Source organism: Schistosoma haematobium (genome assembly GCF_000699445.3).
Source record: "Schistosoma haematobium chromosome Unknown HiC_scaffold_12, whole genome shotgun sequence".
Taxonomy (NCBI): domain Eukaryota; kingdom Metazoa; phylum Platyhelminthes; class Trematoda; order Strigeidida; family Schistosomatidae; genus Schistosoma; species Schistosoma haematobium.
This window is the reverse complement of record NW_026137004.1, coordinates 1-21856: the sequence shown is the minus strand read 5'-3', so window position 1 is coordinate 21856 and position 21856 is coordinate 1. Positions and strand designations below refer to the sequence as shown.

The 21856-nt window shown below is 38.1% G+C and overlaps 2 protein-coding genes across 2 annotated transcripts; both read right to left on the bottom strand.

Annotated features, from left to right (window-relative positions):
* Nucleotides 1–4650: 4650 nt before the first annotated feature.
* Nucleotides 4651–6139, bottom strand: MS3_00000995 (uncharacterized protein). The gene is made up of 2 exons (XM_051208542.1): nt 5828–6139; nt 4651–5132 (listed from the first exon to the last, which is right to left on the bottom strand). Exons 1-2 carry the CDS (start codon nt 6065–6067, stop codon nt 4686–4688), a joined length of 687 nt encoding a protein of 228 aa, XP_051064158.1. The 5' UTR covers nt 6068–6139; the 3' UTR covers nt 4651–4685.
* A 13973-nt stretch (nt 6140–20112) lies between these two features.
* Nucleotides 20113–21305, bottom strand: MS3_00000994 (uncharacterized protein). Its single transcript, XM_051208541.1, has one exon. It carries the CDS (start codon nt 20751–20753, stop codon nt 20238–20240), a length of 516 nt encoding a protein of 171 aa, XP_051064157.1. The 5' UTR covers nt 20754–21305; the 3' UTR covers nt 20113–20237.
* Nucleotides 21306–21856: the final 551 nt, after the last annotated feature.

Below are 21856 nucleotides of genomic sequence, written 5' to 3'. Positions count from 1 at the left end.
AATCATAGAGAAGTGCCCATGAAAGGACCTCACCATTCTGATGAGAGATTTAAACGCCAGAATCGGAATAGACAACACCGGATATGAAGATGTCATGCGAAGACATGGACTGTGTGAGAGAAACGAAAATGAAGAAAGATTTGCGAACATGTGTGCATTCAACAAATTGGTCGTAGGCGGCACAATATTTCCAAACAAACGTATACACAAAGCTACATGGATCTCACCGGACCACACCACAGAGAACGAGATAGATCATATTTACATCAATAAAAAATTTCGGAAGGACAATGGAAGATGTGAGAATCAGGAGAGGAGCTGAAAACAGCTTCAGATCACCACCTGGTTGTGGCCAATTTAAAACTGAAGCTAAAGAAGAGCTGGACAACCGGACAAACAGCATTACAAAGGTTCAATACAGCCTTTCTTTCGACATGCTGACAAACTCAATGAATTCAAGATAGCTCTCAACAACAGGTTCCAAGCCTTACAAAATCTACTGAAGGAAGAAGAAACTACTATGGAGTACAACTGGAAAAGTATCAATGAAGCATTTAATTCAACGTGTCAAGAGGTTGTGGACCTCAAGAAGCATCATCATACTCAATGGATCTCTATGGAAACACTAGACAGGATCAAACAAAGGAAGAACAAGAAGACAACAATTAACAACAGCCAAACACGAGCAGAGAAAGTTCAACCACAAGCTGAGTACATCGAAACAAACAAACAAGTGAGGAAGAGCATTAAAGCCGACAAGAAGAAATACGTGGAAGAACGGGCAACGACGGCAGAAAATGCTGCAGCAAAAGGAAATACGAAACAGCTTTGCGATACAACGAAGAAACTATCAGGGAAATATAGTAAACCAGAAGAACCGAACACACACGAACAAATGCAGATAATGACAGCCAGTGTAGCAGCAGTCTCTTTATCAGTAGGCCTCAACATACACAAGGGGAAAACCAAGGTCCTCAAATTCGAGACGAAGAACAGCAATCCAATCACTTTTGATGGCGAAACTCTGGAAGATGTAGAATCATTCACATACCTGTGATGCATCATCGATGAACACGGAGGTTCAGGTGCAGACGTAAAGGCGAGAATTGGCAAAGCAAGGGCTGCATTCCTATAACTTTCAACCAATATGAAAGTGAGGATCTTGAATACGAATGTCAAGGCAGTTCTACTGTACGGGGCTGAAACCTGGAGAACTATAACAACCATCATCAAGTATGCACAAGTATTTGTGAATAGCTGTCTACGCAAGATGCTCAACATCCATTGGCCGGATATCATCAGCAACAGCCTTCTGTGGGAGAGAACAAACCAGCTTCCAGCTGAAGATTAAATTAGGAAAAGACGATGGAAATGGATAGGACATACGTTGCGCATATCATCAAACTGTATCACGAGGTAAGCCCTAACTTGGAATCCTGAAATGAAACGGAATAGAGGAAGGCCAAAGAACAGATTACGTCGAGAAAAAGAAGCGGATATGAAAAGGATGAATAACAACTGGAAAGAGCTGAAAAGGATGTCCCAGGACAGTGCTGGATGGCGAATGCTGGTGAGCGGCTTATGCTTCTTCACGAGGAGTAACAGGCGTAATTAAGTAAATAAGTAAGCGAATTTTTCTGCTTGGACACTCAACTGAGAATGGTGCGAAGGAGATCGTGGAGGCGATATGCCATTTTCACTGCAAAGCCGGCTACAAGCAGATGACATAAACTGAGTGCTGTTGTCAGTCACTAAGATCTCTAGAACCCCAAAACTATCAGACAATCCTGACAATCTTCTTGTCGTACTCTCTGATGTCGTTTGCCGCATGTCATATACTTCTGATCATGTTGTGAAAGCATCGACGACAACCAAGTAATTTCAGCCTGTTTTGGCCCGGTGAAATCATCGCATATTGTTTGCCAAGACTCATCCGGTTTTGGCTATGATTGTGGATCAGCTTTCGTTGGATTCTTTGCATCCTCCAGACAGGAGTGACAACTGCGACATTTTGTTCTATATCATGCTGCATTAACTGACAGTATGCAGAGCTCTAAAGATAAACGCCAAAATGACTAACCATTCCGAAGAGAAAACGTAAAGTTGATGCGTCAGCCGGTGCAGGCATGGAATTGGTAGCCTCGACGTTTTGAGGATCAGGTTTTCTTCCGGTTTTATCACTTATGAATCTCCAATAGCGGACTTGCTCTATGTAGAAATAACATTTTCCAGCACGTATTGGATCCCACTTGTCTGCTATGCATCTGAGAACCGTATTCACCTTATTCTCTAAGTCAGTATAGCCTGTACCCATGATTATTATGTCATTGAGATAGGCTGCGATACCAGGCATATCTTGTAGCATAGTATCCATAACTCAGGTTGAAGTCCCTGTGTTAATGTATTTATCACATCTCATCCTACAGTCAATAAGTAGTTTATTCATTCTCACAGTTTATATTGGAGTAGTCATTCATATGGTTTGACGGAACAAGTTTTGCTCATAATACTTTATCTAAAATTGTTTGATCAATCTAAGTGTGGTGTATTGCCTCTCAGTTTTGCTGAGCTTCAGACATAGCCTCCTGTCCATACATTAGAATATACAAATATTGCAAATAATAAAGTATTTCTTAGGTTTTGTAAATTCGTTCGTTGTACTTACAAATTCGGCCTGCTTTTGTGTTTAGTCAACCTAGTTTTATGTGTATCGCACTATATTACTCGCTAATTATAAGTAGATTGAGTCAATTTTAAGCATGTAGCTATCTGCGAATGTGTTCTTTGTGATATGTCATATAATTGTGTATTTACATGAATCTATTTCATTCAAATCACTTGTTGATACAATTGAATTCTAATAATGGTTTGATAGTTATTTTATGTTTTGTAAAGTCCTTCAGTGAAGTGCTCGACTCGGCCAGTTTAATGGCTTATACGAACTGGTTTTGTCTGTATCGCTATATTCTACATACACACACTGACAAAACCGATGGGAGAATGTATTAGAGGAATGTGCGACTAAGTGTTCCAGATAAAATTTTCATATAATGAAGGCTCTAACAGACACATTGAACTAAGTGAATAATGTGAAACTCGAGGATCGATCAAGACAAATTAATTCAAGCCTAAAATTCTTTATAATCTCTGTGTATGCCGAACGTCATTTATAGATAAAGTACAATAATGTACAGCAAACAAGTCGATATTTTTATCTTTTGTTTACTATATCTAACTGAAGTGTTTCCTACTCCCTATGAATGTCTGGTGCTTAGGAGATAGATGAAACGGAATATTAGAAACATAGTCAACACATTAATTTGACAATCCAAGTATATAGCAGAAAAGAGTGAATGTCTGTTCTGCATACTCACCAATAATTGGCACTGCAAGCAAAGATTTTGAGAGAACAGTTTGTTTCTAACTTCAGTTGAGCAAGTGTACACGAAAATCAATTATGGATTTTATGTGATTATGGTTTTCTGTTGTTTTACGACAATAATTGCTTAGCTGACGAGTAGTGTCACGCTTATTAAAAGAAATACCAGCTGAGTTATTCACTAAGTAGTTTACAACTCATTAGATGTAATCTACATTTGAAACTAAAGTTGCTCAAATAAAGATCGTACATTAAGATTTATAAGACATTCGTTTCATCCTGATAAGGAATTTCTCGTAAAAGCCAATCCACATGGTGATCAGTGGTCTAGTCGAAACCTTCAGGATTCGGTCCGAGTATCTATTATTTAAACCAATGATTCGATATGTGTAGGGTGTACCACTGTGAATTACAACTGCAACGGGTATACCGAAAGTGTATGACGTTGGTATTTAGTACTTAGTCAATGCTTTATCACCTTCACTTCTTTTTTGAAGACTCGAAGTTCAGATCCGTCGTTAAATTTAATGACTACAACCTCCCCCACGAAATAATGTTGAGTCCTCATATTCTCAAAATACAGTTAGTTTGACTCTATTTAAAATAAAATCCGCATTAAGTAGAAAGTCCACTAGTACGGATCAGATGGTAAGGACAAGCGACACTTGATATGAGTCATACTAGAATTATTATTCCAATGTATGGAGACTTAGCCTTTGTTTATATTGCTCATGTCCACTATAACAATATCAACGTCATTGGGCAACCTAATACAGTAAGACCTGCAGCATTTGTAGCAACTTGACCTTGGCTACAAACTAGCATATCTCATGTAATATATTGTTATCTGGGAATATAGTATTATCAGACACCTTGATTTGTTCTAAAACAATGTGATCTAATAGTCCCAAAGAATACCAGTCGTTTTGAGCAAGTAAATACGCTTCAGCGTATCTGTGAGTAAGTGATTTTCGGACAGGGTTCGTGAAATTATTGTTCCATAAATATTACATTCTTTTCAAGAAACCTAAACGTAGTTGAGTTACGTTTTCTCACCGTATATTCAATCACTTCATCTCTACATTCAGTTATTTGACCGTTATTAACAGACGGTGCTTATGTACATCATGATGTATGGTGAGAAAATAATTAAGAAATTCAAAATTTTAGTTTATTATACTGACTATATGTTTCACTAATATTACCATGGTTGTCAATGAGAAGGTGGAATTCAAGGGTTGATTACAATTTATTTCTTAGATAATAATATCGTCAATGTTTAGTACAATCAGTGTATACTACAGTTTTATACAATTCCTGGATGAATTCTAGCGACTTCTTCAATCGATCCTAATTTCTTCGTCAATTCCCTTAGTTTTTGCAAGTCAGCGTGATGATTGGTCTCGGGAAATGGTATATTAGTTGGCACATCCACATTCAAGAATCTACACAATGGTTCCCAACCATCTCCAATATGATATACCAAAAGACGTTCAGATGGTATATTTTCCTGAAGAGTTTTGTTATGTTTTTCGTAACATTCAAGTAACATTGCATCATCATCAAAATCAATATCTTCCTTCTGAAATGCTAGTTTCAATGAATCAGTAAGAAGTTTGTCAAATTCAACAGGGATTCTTGCACGTCTTTTTGCTTCATCCATTTGTATTTTACGTGGATCATCCGATTTAGGCATAACCACTTGTCGCAAACTGATCAACCAATCGTTTTTATCGCGAACCGTTAGTACAACCTGTATAAAACGAGGTTTATGGTATATTAAAGTATTATCGATATAGAAATAACACATTTCAAAGGTCATTCAAAGATATATACCAAAACATCACTTTGGTTTATTTTAAGGATCAAGTTTGTCTGACCGATCAATTGATCATTCGTGATAACATCACGCAAGTCAATGACGACTGGCTAAGACTAGTCAGTTACACACAATCAACTGGCGTGTGCAGTGGTTCATCTGCCACTCAGTTCTTATGTCTTTCTCCATAAAACGTTTACTTAGCCATAATGTCAACACAGATCAGCAATATTGATTATCCGCAATAGTTACAGATTGCGCTATTGTTGAATTTCAGTGATTATAAGGGAAAGAGTGAGGATGCTTTCGAAAAGTGACGAAAATATTACTTTTCAATTCAGGAAGTTCTCACTATTAATTTTATTAACAAGTTACATTTTGGTTGAAATGGTGTACGAAACATCGTTTGCAAATAACGAAGCAACTGAATTTCCCAGTACTTGTCATTATAACACTAGGTAAATGAAGTACGTGGTAACGGTATATCTAAACACCAGATAATTGACACCTGTTCTCAAACGTTGCGATATATATCCATGTTAGAAATAAGAGTTTCAGGGATATCAATAATTTGAAATAATGAAGTCCAGAGATTATAATCATCCACATAATAAGAACTCTCAACCCACCTTTGCATCAGGGTATAAAGTCATCAATTCCTTGTATAACCAACATACTTGGATATTACCCACAGATCGGTAGCCAACCAACATTTCACTCAAACATTTATGTATCTTCTCCTCGCAACGTGTTGTTCGTACTTCATCGATAAGCATTTGCCATTTAGCAATGTCACATTGTTTTCTGGTCACAAGTTCATAACCATGATAACAAGGTTGATTGTAAATTATTTCCAATGCCTTTTTCATACTGGTCGTTCCGGTTCTTGGTAGACCAGTAACAATAACTGATATTGATGATGGAGTTTTCGACATAATTTCAACTGTAAAAGGATATATGAATTAAGAAACAAATAAACAGGGATCAAAGCATAACAATGTTATATTTTAGTTACATCATTCTACTTTTACCGATTAACGGAACTTATTTCAAACTATCTTTGTAAACGAAGAAACACTACACACAAATCAAATGGTTAAATACGTTCATCCATGATAACCGTTCATCTGTATAATGTCTAATTCACAGGGAGAGGTGTTAGTATACTGACACTTATTCATGAGAGTGGAGAATGAAAATAATCAGACAAAACAACAAGATAAGAACATTCATTATCTCTGTAATAACTATCGGCATACCACATTAAAAATAAATGTCTGACTGCACAATCACTTGTTGAGATATTTATATGTGAAGAATAACAGTCTAACCAGACTGATTGTTTAACAAATCATGGTAACTTCAAAGAGAGAATAAACGATGTCAGGTTAAACCGATTAAGTTGGAATCTTTTCGTCATTAAAACTGCAAAATACTAAGGTATTTGACCCAGACAGCAAGAACTAAATATACGCGCTTAGATGACACTACAAACGCACCACCAATATTTATTGAAATATCTCAATGAGAAATCGATTCGTAGCTTCATTCTATCACAAATTTGATCAATTTAAGTTTTACATCACACAGAAACAACCTAATCCTAATTATCTAACTAATATATTTACAATATCTCATCAGGATTCTTGTCGTCTCTCAGGTATTCCTGTTAGCCATCTTGGTTCTTGTGTTCATGTTGATTCATAATATCTCAGTTAGTTTATTGATTAGGAGCAACGTGACAGACGACAAGACAAACTGTTTCAATCGCCGTTTCGTTTATTTTCACTTGTTGATAATGATCTACATTCTTGAACTGAATAGACAATCATTTTGGATGAAAGATAATTTTACACAATGATCATTTTCACTGAGTTAATTTATTCTAGCATACACCTACATACCTCGTCAAAATGTTAGTGAATCTTATGAAGTGAATTTCAATTATTCTTACAAATAAGTGTAGCCGTAATTATTTATTTGTTTATATTGTTAATAATCCATTAAAATGGCTTTGAGAGTCAAACCAACGGTCATTCAGCATCATAATCAGAAACTTCAATACGCACGTCGAAATTGTTGTAAATTACGGAGTCGAAACTGGAAGAATTACTTCGGCCAACATCAAACAGGCACACGAATTTATAAACAATCAAGCAATCATGACACTCTTGATCCGTTGTTCGGATGTCATCAAGAACAGTCTATTGATGTTTAGAACAAATCAACCCATCGCCCAGAACGAAATTGCGACAAGACTCTATAGGTCGATAGGACATAAATTGTGGGAATCAAACTGAGTCTTGAGTTAACCGCTAGCTCGGAATCCTGAATCAGACCCACCGTGGTAATCAATAATGCTGTCCAGATGTGTGAAGAATTTTACACCCTACATAGCTTTTCCGTCAAGCGTGATTTGATTGGTGCATGCTGTGTTGTATGGGAGAATCTTGCTTCTCCCTTTTTTTATGTTGAGACCTACTTCTACTTAGGCTGCTGCTACGCTGGTCGTTTTCTCCTGCATTTGTAGTTGCGATTGCGATAGAAGGGCCAGATCATCTGCGAATTCTAGATCGTCCAGTGGCATCCTAGATGCTACTCTTCATTTGCTTGTTACATTCTGTGTATTCAGCTTGTGCCTTGACTTTTTCTGCTCTTTTTCGGCTGGTATTCATTGCTGCCTTCTTGTTCCTCCTTTTTGAATCTTATCCAGTGTACCAACAGTGATCCATTACTTGTGATGATGCTTCTTGTGGCTCAGAACCTCATGGCATGTTGAAGTGATTACCTCTTTGTTTCCTTTCCATTTGCTCTCCATAGTGGTTTCTTCTTCATTGAGTAGATCATGCAAGGCCTGGAACTTACTGCTGAGGACTATCTTGAATTCGTTGCGTTTATCAGCACCACGAAGTGAAGCCGTATTGAACCCTTTTGATATTGCCCTCCCCGTTGTGCAGTACGTCTTGAGTTTCAATTTAATCTGGTGACCAGCAAGTGATAATCTGATGCTATACCAGATCCTCTCCTGGTTCTAACTTCCTCCATCGTCTTTCTGAACATTTTGTTGACGGAGATATGGTCGATTTGGTATCGCGTGGTGTGATTCGGTGAGGTCCATGTGGTTTTGTGAATGCGTTTATGTGGAAAAATAGTGCCGCCTATGACCAGTTTATTGAAGGCACATAGGTTTACAAATATCTCTCCATTGTCGTTCCTTTCTCTCAGTCCGTGTCGTCCCACGATGTCTTCATATCCGGTGATGTCCATCTCAAACTTGGCATTTAAATCTCCCATCAGGATGGTCAGGTTTTTGTTAGGCACTTCTCGACGATTGACTGCGGCCTATCGTCGAAATGATCTTTAACGTCCTCATTGTAGTCGCTTGTAGGCGCATAGCATTGGATGACGTTCATTGTAGTGCCCTCTTTCTTTGTTTTGAAGGAGGCTTTGATGGTCTTTGTTCTATGAGATTCGCATACTATTAGTGCATTTTGTGCTTGTTTGGACAGCATCAGTGCAACTCCTGGTGTATGTGGGGCATTTTCTTCTTCATGGACGGAGTATAACAGAAGCTACCGTGAAGCTAGTCGTTGTTGTCCAACTTGCATCAAATGTGTTTCATTGATCCTAAGCACCTCCAGGTTGTGTCTTCTCATTTCTACAGCCAGTTAGAATACTCTCCCTGTCTCCCACATTGAACGAGCACTCCATGTACCTAAATAATTGGTTGCGCCGGTTGTCAGAAAAGGCATCCGCTTCGTGATCTTCGAAAGAAACCCAGATTTCATCATGAAGCGTTATGGTTCTTCTAGATGAAGATATTCTGATTCCCAGGGCAGAGTTACAATTGTTTGAATAATTATTTCTGGTTCGAGTTTGTTTAATTAATACAGTTTTGTGTGTCAAGTCTGTTGGGTACCTCAGGTTAAACTCTCTGTAGTACTGTATTTTAACATATTTCACATTATGGTCAATGAGCAGTTTATTCATTCTAAGAATTTGGTAAGTAGCACAAGATATATTTAATGAATACAGTTTTGAGCGTCACGTGTGTTATGTAACTCGGGTTTATCTGACTTTATTGATGTGTTTTAAGCTATTTCATTCTATTGTGAAGAGACATTTCACTTAATTTCACAGTTTATATTAGAGTAAATAGTTCAAACATTCTCACAGTTTATATTGGAGTAGTCATTCATATGGTTTGGTGGAATAAGTGTTTTGCTCATAATACATTTCTCTAACACTGTTTGATCAATCTCTATGTGGTATATTGTCTTTCAGTTGTGCTGAGCTTCAGACATCGCCTTCCCTCCTTACGTTAGGGAAGATACAAGAATATGGCAAATATTTGTTTATTTCTTATGTTTTGTAAATTCGTTCCGTTTACTTATCAATTAGATCTGCTTTAGTGTTTAATCAACCTCGTTTTCTGTGTATCGCACTATATTACTCGCTAATTATAAGTAGATTGAGTCCATTTTAAGCATGTATCTATTTGGATCTCTTCTTTGTGATATGTCATATAATTGTGTATTTATATGAATCTATTACATTCAAATCATTTATTAGTATATTTGAATCTCCCTTATGTTTTGTAAAGTTATTCAATGTACTTGTCCATTCCGTCAGTTTAATTGCTTAGCCATCCTCGTTTTGTGTATATCGCCATAAGCTACATGCACGCACTGGCAAAACCGATGGCAGAACGGAGCAGGGGAGTGAGCGAGTAAGTGTTCTAGGTGAAATGTTCATACGTGTAAGGCTGTACCAGTCACAACGAACTAAGCAAATAATGTGAAACTCGGTGATCGATCAAGACAAATTCATTCAAGCCGAAAATTCGTCCAAATCACTGAGTACGCAAAACGTCATTTAAAAAGAGTGAGAGTTTTAAAATATCACAGTTATGGTCATTCAAATGATAGTCGGACTAATATATATGAATATTGATCATGTGATGAATAAATAGGAAACTGGTTTAAACTCGTTGAAAAAGTCGATAGACCACTTTAAACTACATTTGAAATTCAGTTTGTCACGAACCACTCCGATATGCTTACACAAGTAATTCATAATTTGGTGAAAATCATACTATCTATCATCTCACTTTCACGAAACCTGTCATGAATTAAATCTGACTGAATTCACTATATTTATTAATTGCCGGGATCATCACAATAATGTGATGAATACATAAAACATTCACTGTAGAACGAAGCATTTTATTTTGTATTTAAATCTCATTTATTTATGTAATATTATCACATTGTGGATACATCAGATTCGATTACGGTCTTTTGACTTTCGATAGTAATGCCAGATAAATTCTGGAGGTAAACGTGGTGACGTAGCACAAAGTTGTATGTTCCTCAAATAACCCAATCTCTCTGTTGTGGGCAAATTTTCTGGAAGCCGATCCAAGAATTTTAGTGATCCTTCTAAAATTTTGTGGATGTATCTCCCTAATCTTCTGATAGTTTCAGGAAATCTGTTCTTATTTATTGACAAAACCCTCGACTGTTTACAATTTTGTATGTTTCCTCAGACTATTTGACAACTTTGTGGGAATTAATCCATGTTCTTTGTTCAAACTCCAACACTATGGCTTTTTGAAGATATTCAGCACGATTCCTAGTTACACCAACTACCGCATTCGGAAACCACAGACTTACCGTTCCGACAGAAAAGCTTGGCGATTTAAAGACAAGTGCTCTAATGGTAATATGCATCTATTCGAAATATTTTTTAAGTTGGCTTCGCAAAGTGAACGCATTACCAAAGAAGTTTTAGTTGAAGAACCCGTCTGTAATGATAAATAAGTATTGCCGTAATTAAAAGACTGATGTGTCATAAATTAGAATGTTTAGTGAACTTTGCAAAAGTACAAATTATCCACTAACAAATAACGTCTTTCAAGTCCTAGCGATTACACATGCGTTCTGTTTAGGTACATCAGATTGATGTTGAACTTTCATTCACAGTGTCCTACAAAAAGAAAATGACGTTACTCTTCAGAATTACAAACGTAGTATTAAAAATCAAAACTGATTATAGTAGACAAAACAATGCCTTATGTCATGGCAATCGTCTAACCTTTGAACCCATAATGCCCTTCGAAAGGTTGATCACGTACGAATGGCATAACAATATTGCTTTGGAATGATAACGATTGGTTCGTGACATCTCACTTGACCATAAAGAGACATAAATAAACAAAATGTTCTGTTCTACAGACATATGTGGATTGAGGTTACCTTCCCACCATCATGTTTGCTCGTCAGTAAGGCCGCTACCCCTCTTTTTGTGCTTTGAGGCTCTCTTACGTTGGTGGTGTATATGAATACTGTTTTAATCAAAGCTCTATGTTGGCATATGTGAGTACTGTGATTATTGACTTGAGTCACAAGAAATATAAGCAATGATGGATGGTGACCAGCTGTGGAATCCAGAACGCGAGTTTCGTTCTAATTGAAACTTGTCGGCAGGATGTAACTGCATTTCAGAGTTGACGTTCACTCAGAGACCCGAACATACGTCCGGAATTCCACTGCTAGCCAGCATTCTTGCTTGCTTATAAACCATTCATGTTACAATGTACTACCAGTTTGATCTCTGACAAAGGTTTATCCACAGAACTCAAAGTATCAATCATAAGTTTGTAGTGGAAAATAAATCCTCAATTTCAAGTATTCGACATTTGCTGCTGACCGCATTAGTTTAGATGGATTCACCTAGCTTAAGGCATTGAGTAAAACATCATCATATCTCTTCGCATCTGATTTCACTGGGTTGGCACGTTTCGATTATAAAAGGTGGTACTGGTTAAAGTGTTGTCAAACTGCTGATGCTTGGGGCATCTTTGAAGGCCTAATTTTTGCACCACTATCAATGGTTGTGGAGATCAAAAGAAGTAAGTTTGTCCAATAGTTACGAAAATGGAATATGAGGCATAACGATGGGAAACAAGTAAAGCTTTATTTGAAATGCAAAATGTCAGATTCCAGTGGCCATTCAAGGGTCGATTAATTGTAGTTCGTGACATGGCCACTTGGTGCCAATCGGTTAGATGCTGGATGGGCCATCGTTAAATTCAGATTCATTTAGGTAAGCTCCATCGAGCATGTGGGGAAGTCTGGATTGGTCCGTAAAGTAGTTTGCAGAAGATCTGAACTGAGCAAGCGTCTGACTTGGTCGGATGTCTGCTGACAACCTATTCCAGATGCTTGCATATTGTGTGACGACGAAAGTTGACTTCAATTCGCGTGATGTTTTTGATATCTTTGGTACAAATCCTTGATCCGAAGGTTATTGTTACTATTTCGGAAGATTTTAACTTATCAATACTTACTGTCTTATATGTATATATAAACAAATATATATACTATAAAATTTTTTAAAAGGTCTTAACCACAAAGAATAAAGTTTCCATGCTTTACATCTATCTTTATGTGGTCAGGCGTGAGAAATCTTATGAAATGGTGTTGTGCTTTCTCAATTTTCTGTCAATCGATGGAATGCATGCAACTAAATAGAAATGGGAAGTGTTCTTTAAGAGGCCAAACAGATAACCTATAGAGGGTAGTTTCGGATTTCTTTAAGTGGAAAGTACGGTTTGCTTTGTCTAGAGCTTATATTTTTTATATGCCGCGTACAACTTGAGCACCTGAACGCTAGAACACTTCCAGTCGCGAAAAAGGAAACAGAAGACAGGTGAATGGAATGTTATTCCAGACAGTATCAAATTATGGTACGAAACTGTCAGGTATTTATAGTATTTAGTATAAAAGAAATCATCACTGTAGCTATCCAATCCAAACACATAGGTTTGTGAGCAGTGTGCAATTAGGAAGCTACACGTAGAGATTCTAGAATATCTTTCCAACGGGTGATTGGATGGAACATCTTCGGACCCACGTGAAACATGGTTACCGTATTCATCTTGCTGTCCATCACTCTCGCAGGCTGGACATATTTGCCCCTGTGTCTTTTATATCTTATAAATTAGCACTCCACAGAGCTTTTTCGAGATGTATCCACGAGCAATTGAAATGGGATTTCACTTTGTGTAAGCAATGCTCTGCCGTCTGTTCTAATTTAATTCATGTGTCTCATACACGTGACGAAATTTCTCCGGACTAGGTGCAGTAAATTTCCGATCCGACGATCTATGGTATCTGATTCCCACTTTCTATTAACATGATACGATTTGGCAAGTACACCTTCACACACCTGGAAGCTACGAATGGGAATACGGAATTCGCGTTGGATCCAGACTAAGATGTGGACTGAAGAATAGCTTTGTAGGTGGGTTAGATACACGCTCTTACCCGGTTGAAACCAAAACAGAGTGAGTGAGTAAAATGACGGTTCTGAAATTCATCATAAATTTAAATGTATATCATTACCTGAAGAAAAATGACCACCCAGCTAATCAACCAATAACTGTTCAATCAGTCGAATCTAAATTACAACAAATAAGGAATTTCACAAAGGTTGTAAGAAAATTACCGATCGCAACAAATAAACTTTATTCTATCTCTTCTGGATAGATCAAGTACAGATTTGTTCGAAAGATAGCATTTGGTTGCTTTGAAACACAACGTTTTCAAGTGTGCAAAAGTGCTTCAATTCACAATCAAAAATGCAAAATCCCGCCAAATCTAAGTATCAAGTTAAACAACAAAAGTGCAGTTCAGGAAGAAACACTGAAACTTGATGCAAGCGTAAGAAAAATAAAAACTATAATGAAATACAAAAATTACCAACTCAAATGGAATCAAAAAGACTAACAAAATCTACAACTAAAGGAATCAATGGGAACAAACTGAAAGTTTATACATGGAGGGATTTTCACACACAAAACCTTCAAAATAGGTCTCACATTGGCCCACGAAATCCCTCCATACAACACAAATCACCTTGATGCCTATGGTCACGGTTTATTTTGTAACATATTCTACATTAGAGGAACGAGCAGGACTTACAACAGTACGCCTACTCGACCTACCTACATTGATATAACAAGGAATTGATTCGAACCATCAAGGAGACAGAACTTTCGTATATCCTTTCAAACTAATCCATTATTCGTACGAACACTTACCGTCCTAATCTTTCCGTCGTTATCTATTTTACAACCTGCAATTACTCATAAGGGCCATCTTCCACGTGTCGAGATGTCCGAAGCCACGATTACTACATCTTCATTCTGAAAATTGCTATGTTCAACTAACCATTTTTGACATTTTTGTAAGGATGGTGAATATTCTCTTAACTTTCTTTTCCAAGACACATTAGCTAGATAATTAACCTGTTTCCAATGCTTGTCATATTTATCTTTGATGCTACCTTCTTCGACTATTCCATCACATTCCCTCGATAACAGCAATCTATAAGATGGTAGAGCTAGTTTAACGTTAGCATCTTGGACAACTGGAGATAAGGGTCGATCGTTTAATACCCTGTCAACTTCGGCCAAATAAGATCGCAAGGTCTCATCAGTTAAAGTCTGTTCCTTGATGGTCAACAATGAAAGCCAGTGCATAGACCTAACCATCATATTTCAAACTCCACCCCTGTGGCTGAATTAGGGCGGGTTAAAATGCCATTGAATCTGCCTCGCTGAAAATTCATTATTAATCTTCTTCTTATTGAACTGTCCCATAGATCTCATTAGTTCAGAGACTGCACCCACGAAGTTTGACACATTGTCACTGTAAATGTCTGCAGGCTTTAATTTTTTCCCAATAAAACGTAATTAGGCCATTATAAATGAATCAGTATTCAAACTATACGTAATTGTACCCAATCACTTTGTTTGGTTTCAACCAGGCAAGGGCACGTATCTAAACACCTAGACAGCTATTCTTCAGTTGAAACCTCATTCGTGAGTTTGCGTGTCTTTCTGGTTGGCAACATACTGTTATTGACTATCCGGGTTTTTCTTCCGGACATACACTCGGCTCTCGACCTTACTTCTGGTACTGCCGGATTAGGAGGAATTCTGTAAGACGTTAGGAACATGCTGATCACTTGTTCTGGGGCACCCCCTCCTCCCCCATTGGTCAGAGCTCTTTTTATCTTATCCGTGAATCCTTCTGGTTAGCGTTTTTATGGCGAGTTAGTTTTCGACGAGATGGGGTCACTAACCTCATGCCCAACCCTCCTCATTTACCAGGACTTGGGACCTGCAGTAACTCTAGAAGAGCTACACGCGGAGTGCACGAAATGCACTTGTAGGATAGGAATCTCAAAGATCCAGAATCATCAAAGCATCATTCAAAACGAAGTAGGAGGGGATCGCAATGAATGTTATCCAATATTATGCACACACCAATGATAGCAACGACGACGTTAAAGATCAGTTCTATGAGAGTCTGCAGTCAATCATAGAGAAGTGCCCATGAAAGGACCTCACCATTCTGATGAGAGATTTAAACGCCAGAATCGGAATAGACAACACCGGATATGAAGATGTCATGCGAAGACATGGACTGTGTGAGAGAAACGAAAATGAAGAAAGATTTGCGAACATGTGTGCATTCAACAAATTGGTCGTAGGCGGCACAATATTTCCAAACAAACGTATACACAAAGCTACATGGATCTCACCGGACCACACCACAGAGAACGAGATAGATCATATTTACATCAATAAAAAATTTCGGAAGGACAATGGAAGATGTGAGAATCAGGAGAGGAGCTGAAAACAGCTTCAGATCACCACCTGGTTGTGGCCAATTTAAAACTGAAGCTAAAGAAGAGCTGGACAACCGGACAAACAGCATTACAAAGGTTCAATACAGCCTTTCGTTCGACATGCTGACAAACTCAATGAATTCAAGATAGCTCTCAACAACAGGTTCCAAGCCTTACAAAATCTACTGAAGGAAGAAGAAACTACTATGGAGTACAACTGGAAAAGTATCAATGAAGCATTTAATTCAACGTGTCAAGAGGTTGTGGACCTCAAGAAGCATCATCATACTCAATGGATCTCTATGGAAACACTAGACAGGATCAAACAAAGGAAGAACAAGAAGACAACAATTAACAACAGCCAAACACGAGCAGAGAAAGTTCAACCACAAGCTGAGTACATCGAAACAAACAAACAAGTGAGGAAGAGCATTAAAGCCGACAAGAAGAAATACGTGGAAGAACGGGCAACGACGGCGGAAAATGCTGCAGCAAAAGGAAATACGAAACAGCTTTGCGATACAACGAAGAAACTATCAGGGAAATATAGTAAACCAGAGGAACCGAACACACACGAACAAATGCAGATAATGACAGCCAGTGTAGCAGCAGTCTCTTTATCAGTAGGCCTCAACATACACAAGGGGAAAACCAAGGTCCTCAAATTCGAGACGAAGAACAGCAATCCAATCACTTTTGATGGCGAAACTCTGGAAGATGTAGAATCATTCACACACCTGTGATGCATCATCGATGAACACGGAGGTTCAGGTGCAGACGTAAAGGCGAGAATTGGCAAAGCAAGGGCTGCATTCCTATAACTTTCAACCAATATGAAAGTGAGGATCTTGAATACGAATGTCAAGGCAGTTCTACTGTACGGGGCTGAAACCTGGAGAACTATAACAACCATCATCAAGTATGCACAAGTATTTGTGAATAGCTGTCTACGCAAGATGCTCAACATCCATTGGCCGGATATCATCAGCAACAGCCTTCTGTGGGAGAGAACAAACCAGCTTCCAGCTGAAGATTAAATTAGGAAAAGACGATGGAAATGGATAGGACATACGTTGCGCATATCATCAAACTGTATCACGAGGTAAGCCCTAACTTGGAATCCTGAAATGAAACGGAATAGAGGAAGGCCAAAGAACAGATTACGTCGAGAAAAAGAAGCGGATATGAAAAGGATGAATAACAACTGGAAAGAGCTGAAAAGGATGTCCCAGGACAGTGCTGGATGGCGAATGCTGGTGAGCGGCTTATGCTTCTTCACGAGGAGTAACAGGCGTAATTAAGTAAATAAGTAAGCGAATTTTTCTGCTTGGACACTCAACTGAGAATGGTGCGAAGGAGATCGTGGAGGCGATATGCCATTTTCACTGCAAAGCCGGCTACAAGCAGATGACATAAACTGAGTGCTGTTGTCAGTCACTAAGATCTCTAGAACCCCAAAACTATCAGACAATCCTGACAATCTTCTTGTCGTACTCTCTGATGTCGTTTGCCGCATGTCATATACTTCTGATCATGTTGTGAAAGCATCGACGACAACCAAGTAATTTCAGCCTGTTTTGGCCCGGTGAAATCATCGCATATTGTTTGCCAAGACTCATCCGGTTTTGGCTATGATTGTGGATCAGCTTTCGTTGGATTCTTTGCATCCTCCAGACAGGAGTGACAACGGCGACATTTTGTTCTATATCATGCTGCATTGACTGCCAGTATGCAGAGCTCTAAAGATAAACGCCAAAATGACTAACCATTCCGAAGAGAAAACGTAAAGTTGATGCGTCAGCCGGTGCAGGCATGGAATTGGTAGCCTCGACGTTTTGAGGATCAGGTTTTCTTCCGGTTTTATCACTTATGAATCCCCAATAGCGGACTTGCTCTATGTAGAAATAACATTTTCCAGCACGTATTGGATCCCACTTGTCTGCTATGCATCTGAGAACCGTATTCACCTTATTCTCTAAGTCAGTATAGCCTGTACCCATGATTATTATGTCATTGAGATAGGCTGCGATACCAGGCATATCTTGTAGCATAGTATCCATAACTTGCTGGAAGATTGAAGGGGTGGTGTTTGCTCCAAACGGAAGTCTGTTATATCGGAGCAATCCTTTATGAGCATTTATTGCCAATAATGCTTACACACTTCCACTAATGGAATCTGTATATAAGCTTCTGATATGTCAAGTTTTGCAGACTTTTCGATTAATGAATGATTTTTGAAAAATTTCACTTCCAAGTCGCAAATGCTAATCAGATGTTGAAATTCCAACTTGTTGAGATGCGATCTTATCTTTGGACTGAACGTTCTCAAACACATGTACCCAGACTTTTCGTTCTGATGAGGGAGAATCCATGCATCACATCAGTTTCGGTGTTTATCCAGATAATTTCGTATAATACAGCTGACGTTCAAACTGAGACGTGTGTCGGATGCATGCACTACGACAATGTCGTCAATAAATAGAAGCGTTTTGCCAATTGTAAAGCGGTTGCTTATGTATTTAACATACAAGATTAACAATAGAGCTCCGATGACTGGACCATGGAGGACACCACAAGTAATGTTGTGAGGGTCGGAGAAGTGGTGCCCTATTTACACTCGCCAGGTTCGATTTCTTCAGATGGATGAGATCCGTTTATGCAGTTTCTCTGCTATACCGAGACTTTAATTAAAATAATCGTGTTGTACTTTATCAAACGCTTTGATAAAGTCAAAGTAGAGAATAACAACTAGCTGCCCTTCATTCCCATTGCATATGATATAATCAAATTATTCTAAATGACAGATTATGTGTGACTTCTTGTAAAACATTTTTGTTGTGGAGACAGTCGATTGCTGCTTATGTAGATGACTTTTGTCTCCTTAATAATCTACATTGCTCTTATTTATTTACTTATTTTAACACATAGATATTGGTGCAAGGAGGCACCAAAAACATATGCGCCACACAAATCTCATTCGATGTGTGCGAGGGCTGTGGTACTGCCTGGGTTCCCAAACCGAAGCAGTTGGTTTTCTTGGGGGGCCACTCCGCGAGCTCTCGACCTGAAGGTCTGATCCACAAGGCAGTGGAGCATCGTACTAGATTGGTAATAGATTTGTAAGCGAAGCACAGTCACTACAATCCTTCAACTCAGCTGATTGTGTGTTGTCAGCCAGAATGTGTGCAACTGAATTGGTTTTACTTATAGAAACAGATGAAGTTGAAGATCAAGTTGTCCTTCTTCTGACTGCAGCTTTCACATAGAGTCTGAGTCGTCGATATCACGTTTGCAGTTCTAGTAGAATATCTCCAATGCAAGAGCATTCTAAACGCCTACCGAGTTGTTATCTCATATTGCTCTTTTTATTTCTATTTGGTGGTTCCAAGATTCGAACCAGTAGAAACGTAAGACCTGACATCTGAAGCTCAGGCAGATAACAAACTCTTCATGTTTTTAATCCAGTAGCTTAAGGTGCACCGTGAATGATTTGAGTAATGATGCGCTTGTGTTTCAATTTTTAAATATTTCGTCAACCTATGATCTGACTTCACACTTACATCTCTGCTGCCACTGAGGTTTAGAAATTTTACTGGAACGCCCAACAATGAGTTCATTTCATTATCATATCTCATCTGTTTATTGCAAATAATTTCACAATATGCCGGAGAACCATGACTTTAATGTTACTGTCAAGCCCATGCACCAGGAAACTCCACCAACCTTACGTATAAACGGAGAAATGTAGCAGTCAGAGCTTAACAACGAATTGAAGACGCTGAAATTTCCAGTCAGCGAGTTGATAGCAACAGTGAAAGTCATTTATCCAATGGACGCAAAGTTAGCTCGTAATTAGTGCTATCTATATTCAGCTGATTTACCCAAGTGCTTCAATCTACAATATGAGTCAGTAAATGTTTCGTCTAGTGAGACTAAGTTCATATGGCAAAATTTATAGAATCAATTGTACATGACCATACCAGTTCAGCTTTAAGTTCCAATTTCCATTACCAACAAGTACCGGGTTTGAATAGGTGATGTTCTCTAAATACTACTTTCTGCTCAAGACACTCAAACGTAGTTCAAAAACCTCCTTCTCGTCGTACCTTTATCACATCATTACCACATTCAGTTGTTTGACTGTTATAAACTAACTGGTTTGATGAGCATTATTATGTGTGACAAAAAATAATGAGGAAATTCAAAAGTTATAGTTTATTATACTGACTATATGTTTCACCAATATTACCATGGCTGTCAACAACAAGTAAGAATTCAAAGCTTGATGACAATTTATTTCTTATCTGATAATAATAATAATTTGTGTTTTCTTCAATTTTACATAATTCCTGGATGCATTCTTGCGACTTCCTCAATCGATCCAAATTTAGTTATCAAATCCCTTAGCTTCATCATGTCAGACAGTTGATTCATCTTAGGGTATGGTATGTTAGCTGGTATATCCACATTCAAGAATCTACACAATGGTTCCCAACCATCTCCAAGTCGATGTACCAGAAGACGTGTAGGTGGTATATTTTCTTGAAGAGTTGCAATATGTTTTTCGTAACATTCAAGTAACATTGCATCATCATCAAAATCAATATCTTCCTTCTGAAATGCTAGTTTTAGTGAATCAGTAAGAAGCTTATCCCATTCAATTGGGACTCCTGCAAGTCTTTTCGCCTCCTCAAATTGCTTTTTACTCGGGTCATCTGATTTTGGCATTATAACTTGCCAGAAGCTGTTCAACCAATCGTCCTTATCGCGTACGGTTAGTACAACCTGTATTAAACGAAATATGTAGTGTGTGAAAGTATTGTCGTTATAGAAATAACTCATTTCAAAAGTCATTCAAAGATGTATACCGAAACAGTATTTTGGTCAGTTTTAAATATCACGTTTGTTTTAGCTATTGAGTAACCATTCGTATTAACTTCACTCTTGAACTTCAGTGTTATAAGTCCTTAAATATTAACTCGCAGCACACGAGTAAAAATATCTATCACAGTTTTACAGAGTTAAGACATTCGTGAATTTCGCAGTGTTTAGCTTACAAATAGAGTTGCGTCAGTGCGGTGTCAGTGAGCCCTAGAAATATCACTCACGAGGCTGAATATTTTCGGTACCGATTATCGTCCAAGTTAGTGAAGACTGACACAGATTAATCGGTCATACACAATGAATTGACGTGTGCGGTTGTGCATCTTCCACTCAGTTCTTATATCTTTTCCTATAACACATTGCTCAAGCAATACTCAGCTTGTTCTATACAGTCATCAAAGTAACCTCTGCACCTCGATATCACAGTAGGCTAATTAAGGTCAGGTATCAACCTGAGGTGGAAATTTGGCGTCATATAAGTCACACCATTCCTGTATGACCCTAGATACCTCAACATTGACATAGATCACCGACATTGATGGGTGAAGAGGCTGTTGAGAAGTGAGGAGAATGATATTTGTCAATTCAGGAAGCTCAAAAGTCCCATAACTAATAACTTAATTAACAAGTTATATCTTAGTTGACTTAGATCACGCAACTTCGTTTGCTAAATGACGAAGTAATTGAATTTCCCTGTACTTTGAAGTAAAATACTGTGTGGATAAGTAGGTGGCTACGGTATAGAAAAAATATCAGATGACTGATACCTGTTCTCAAACGTTGTGGTATATATCCATGTAACAAATAAGAGTTTCAGAAATATCAATAACTTGAATTAATGAAATCCAGAAATTATAAGCATCCATATGATCAAAAATCAACCCACCTTTGCATGAGGATATGCAGTAATAATTGTCTTGTATGATCAAAATACGTGTGTATTGAACCATTATCAACAAAAGAACATGTAACAATATAACCGTTATCTTACCTTCGCATATGGATGTATATTCATCAGCTCTCTGTAGAATGCACATGATGGAACATCAGTCACAGCTACATAACAATCCAAT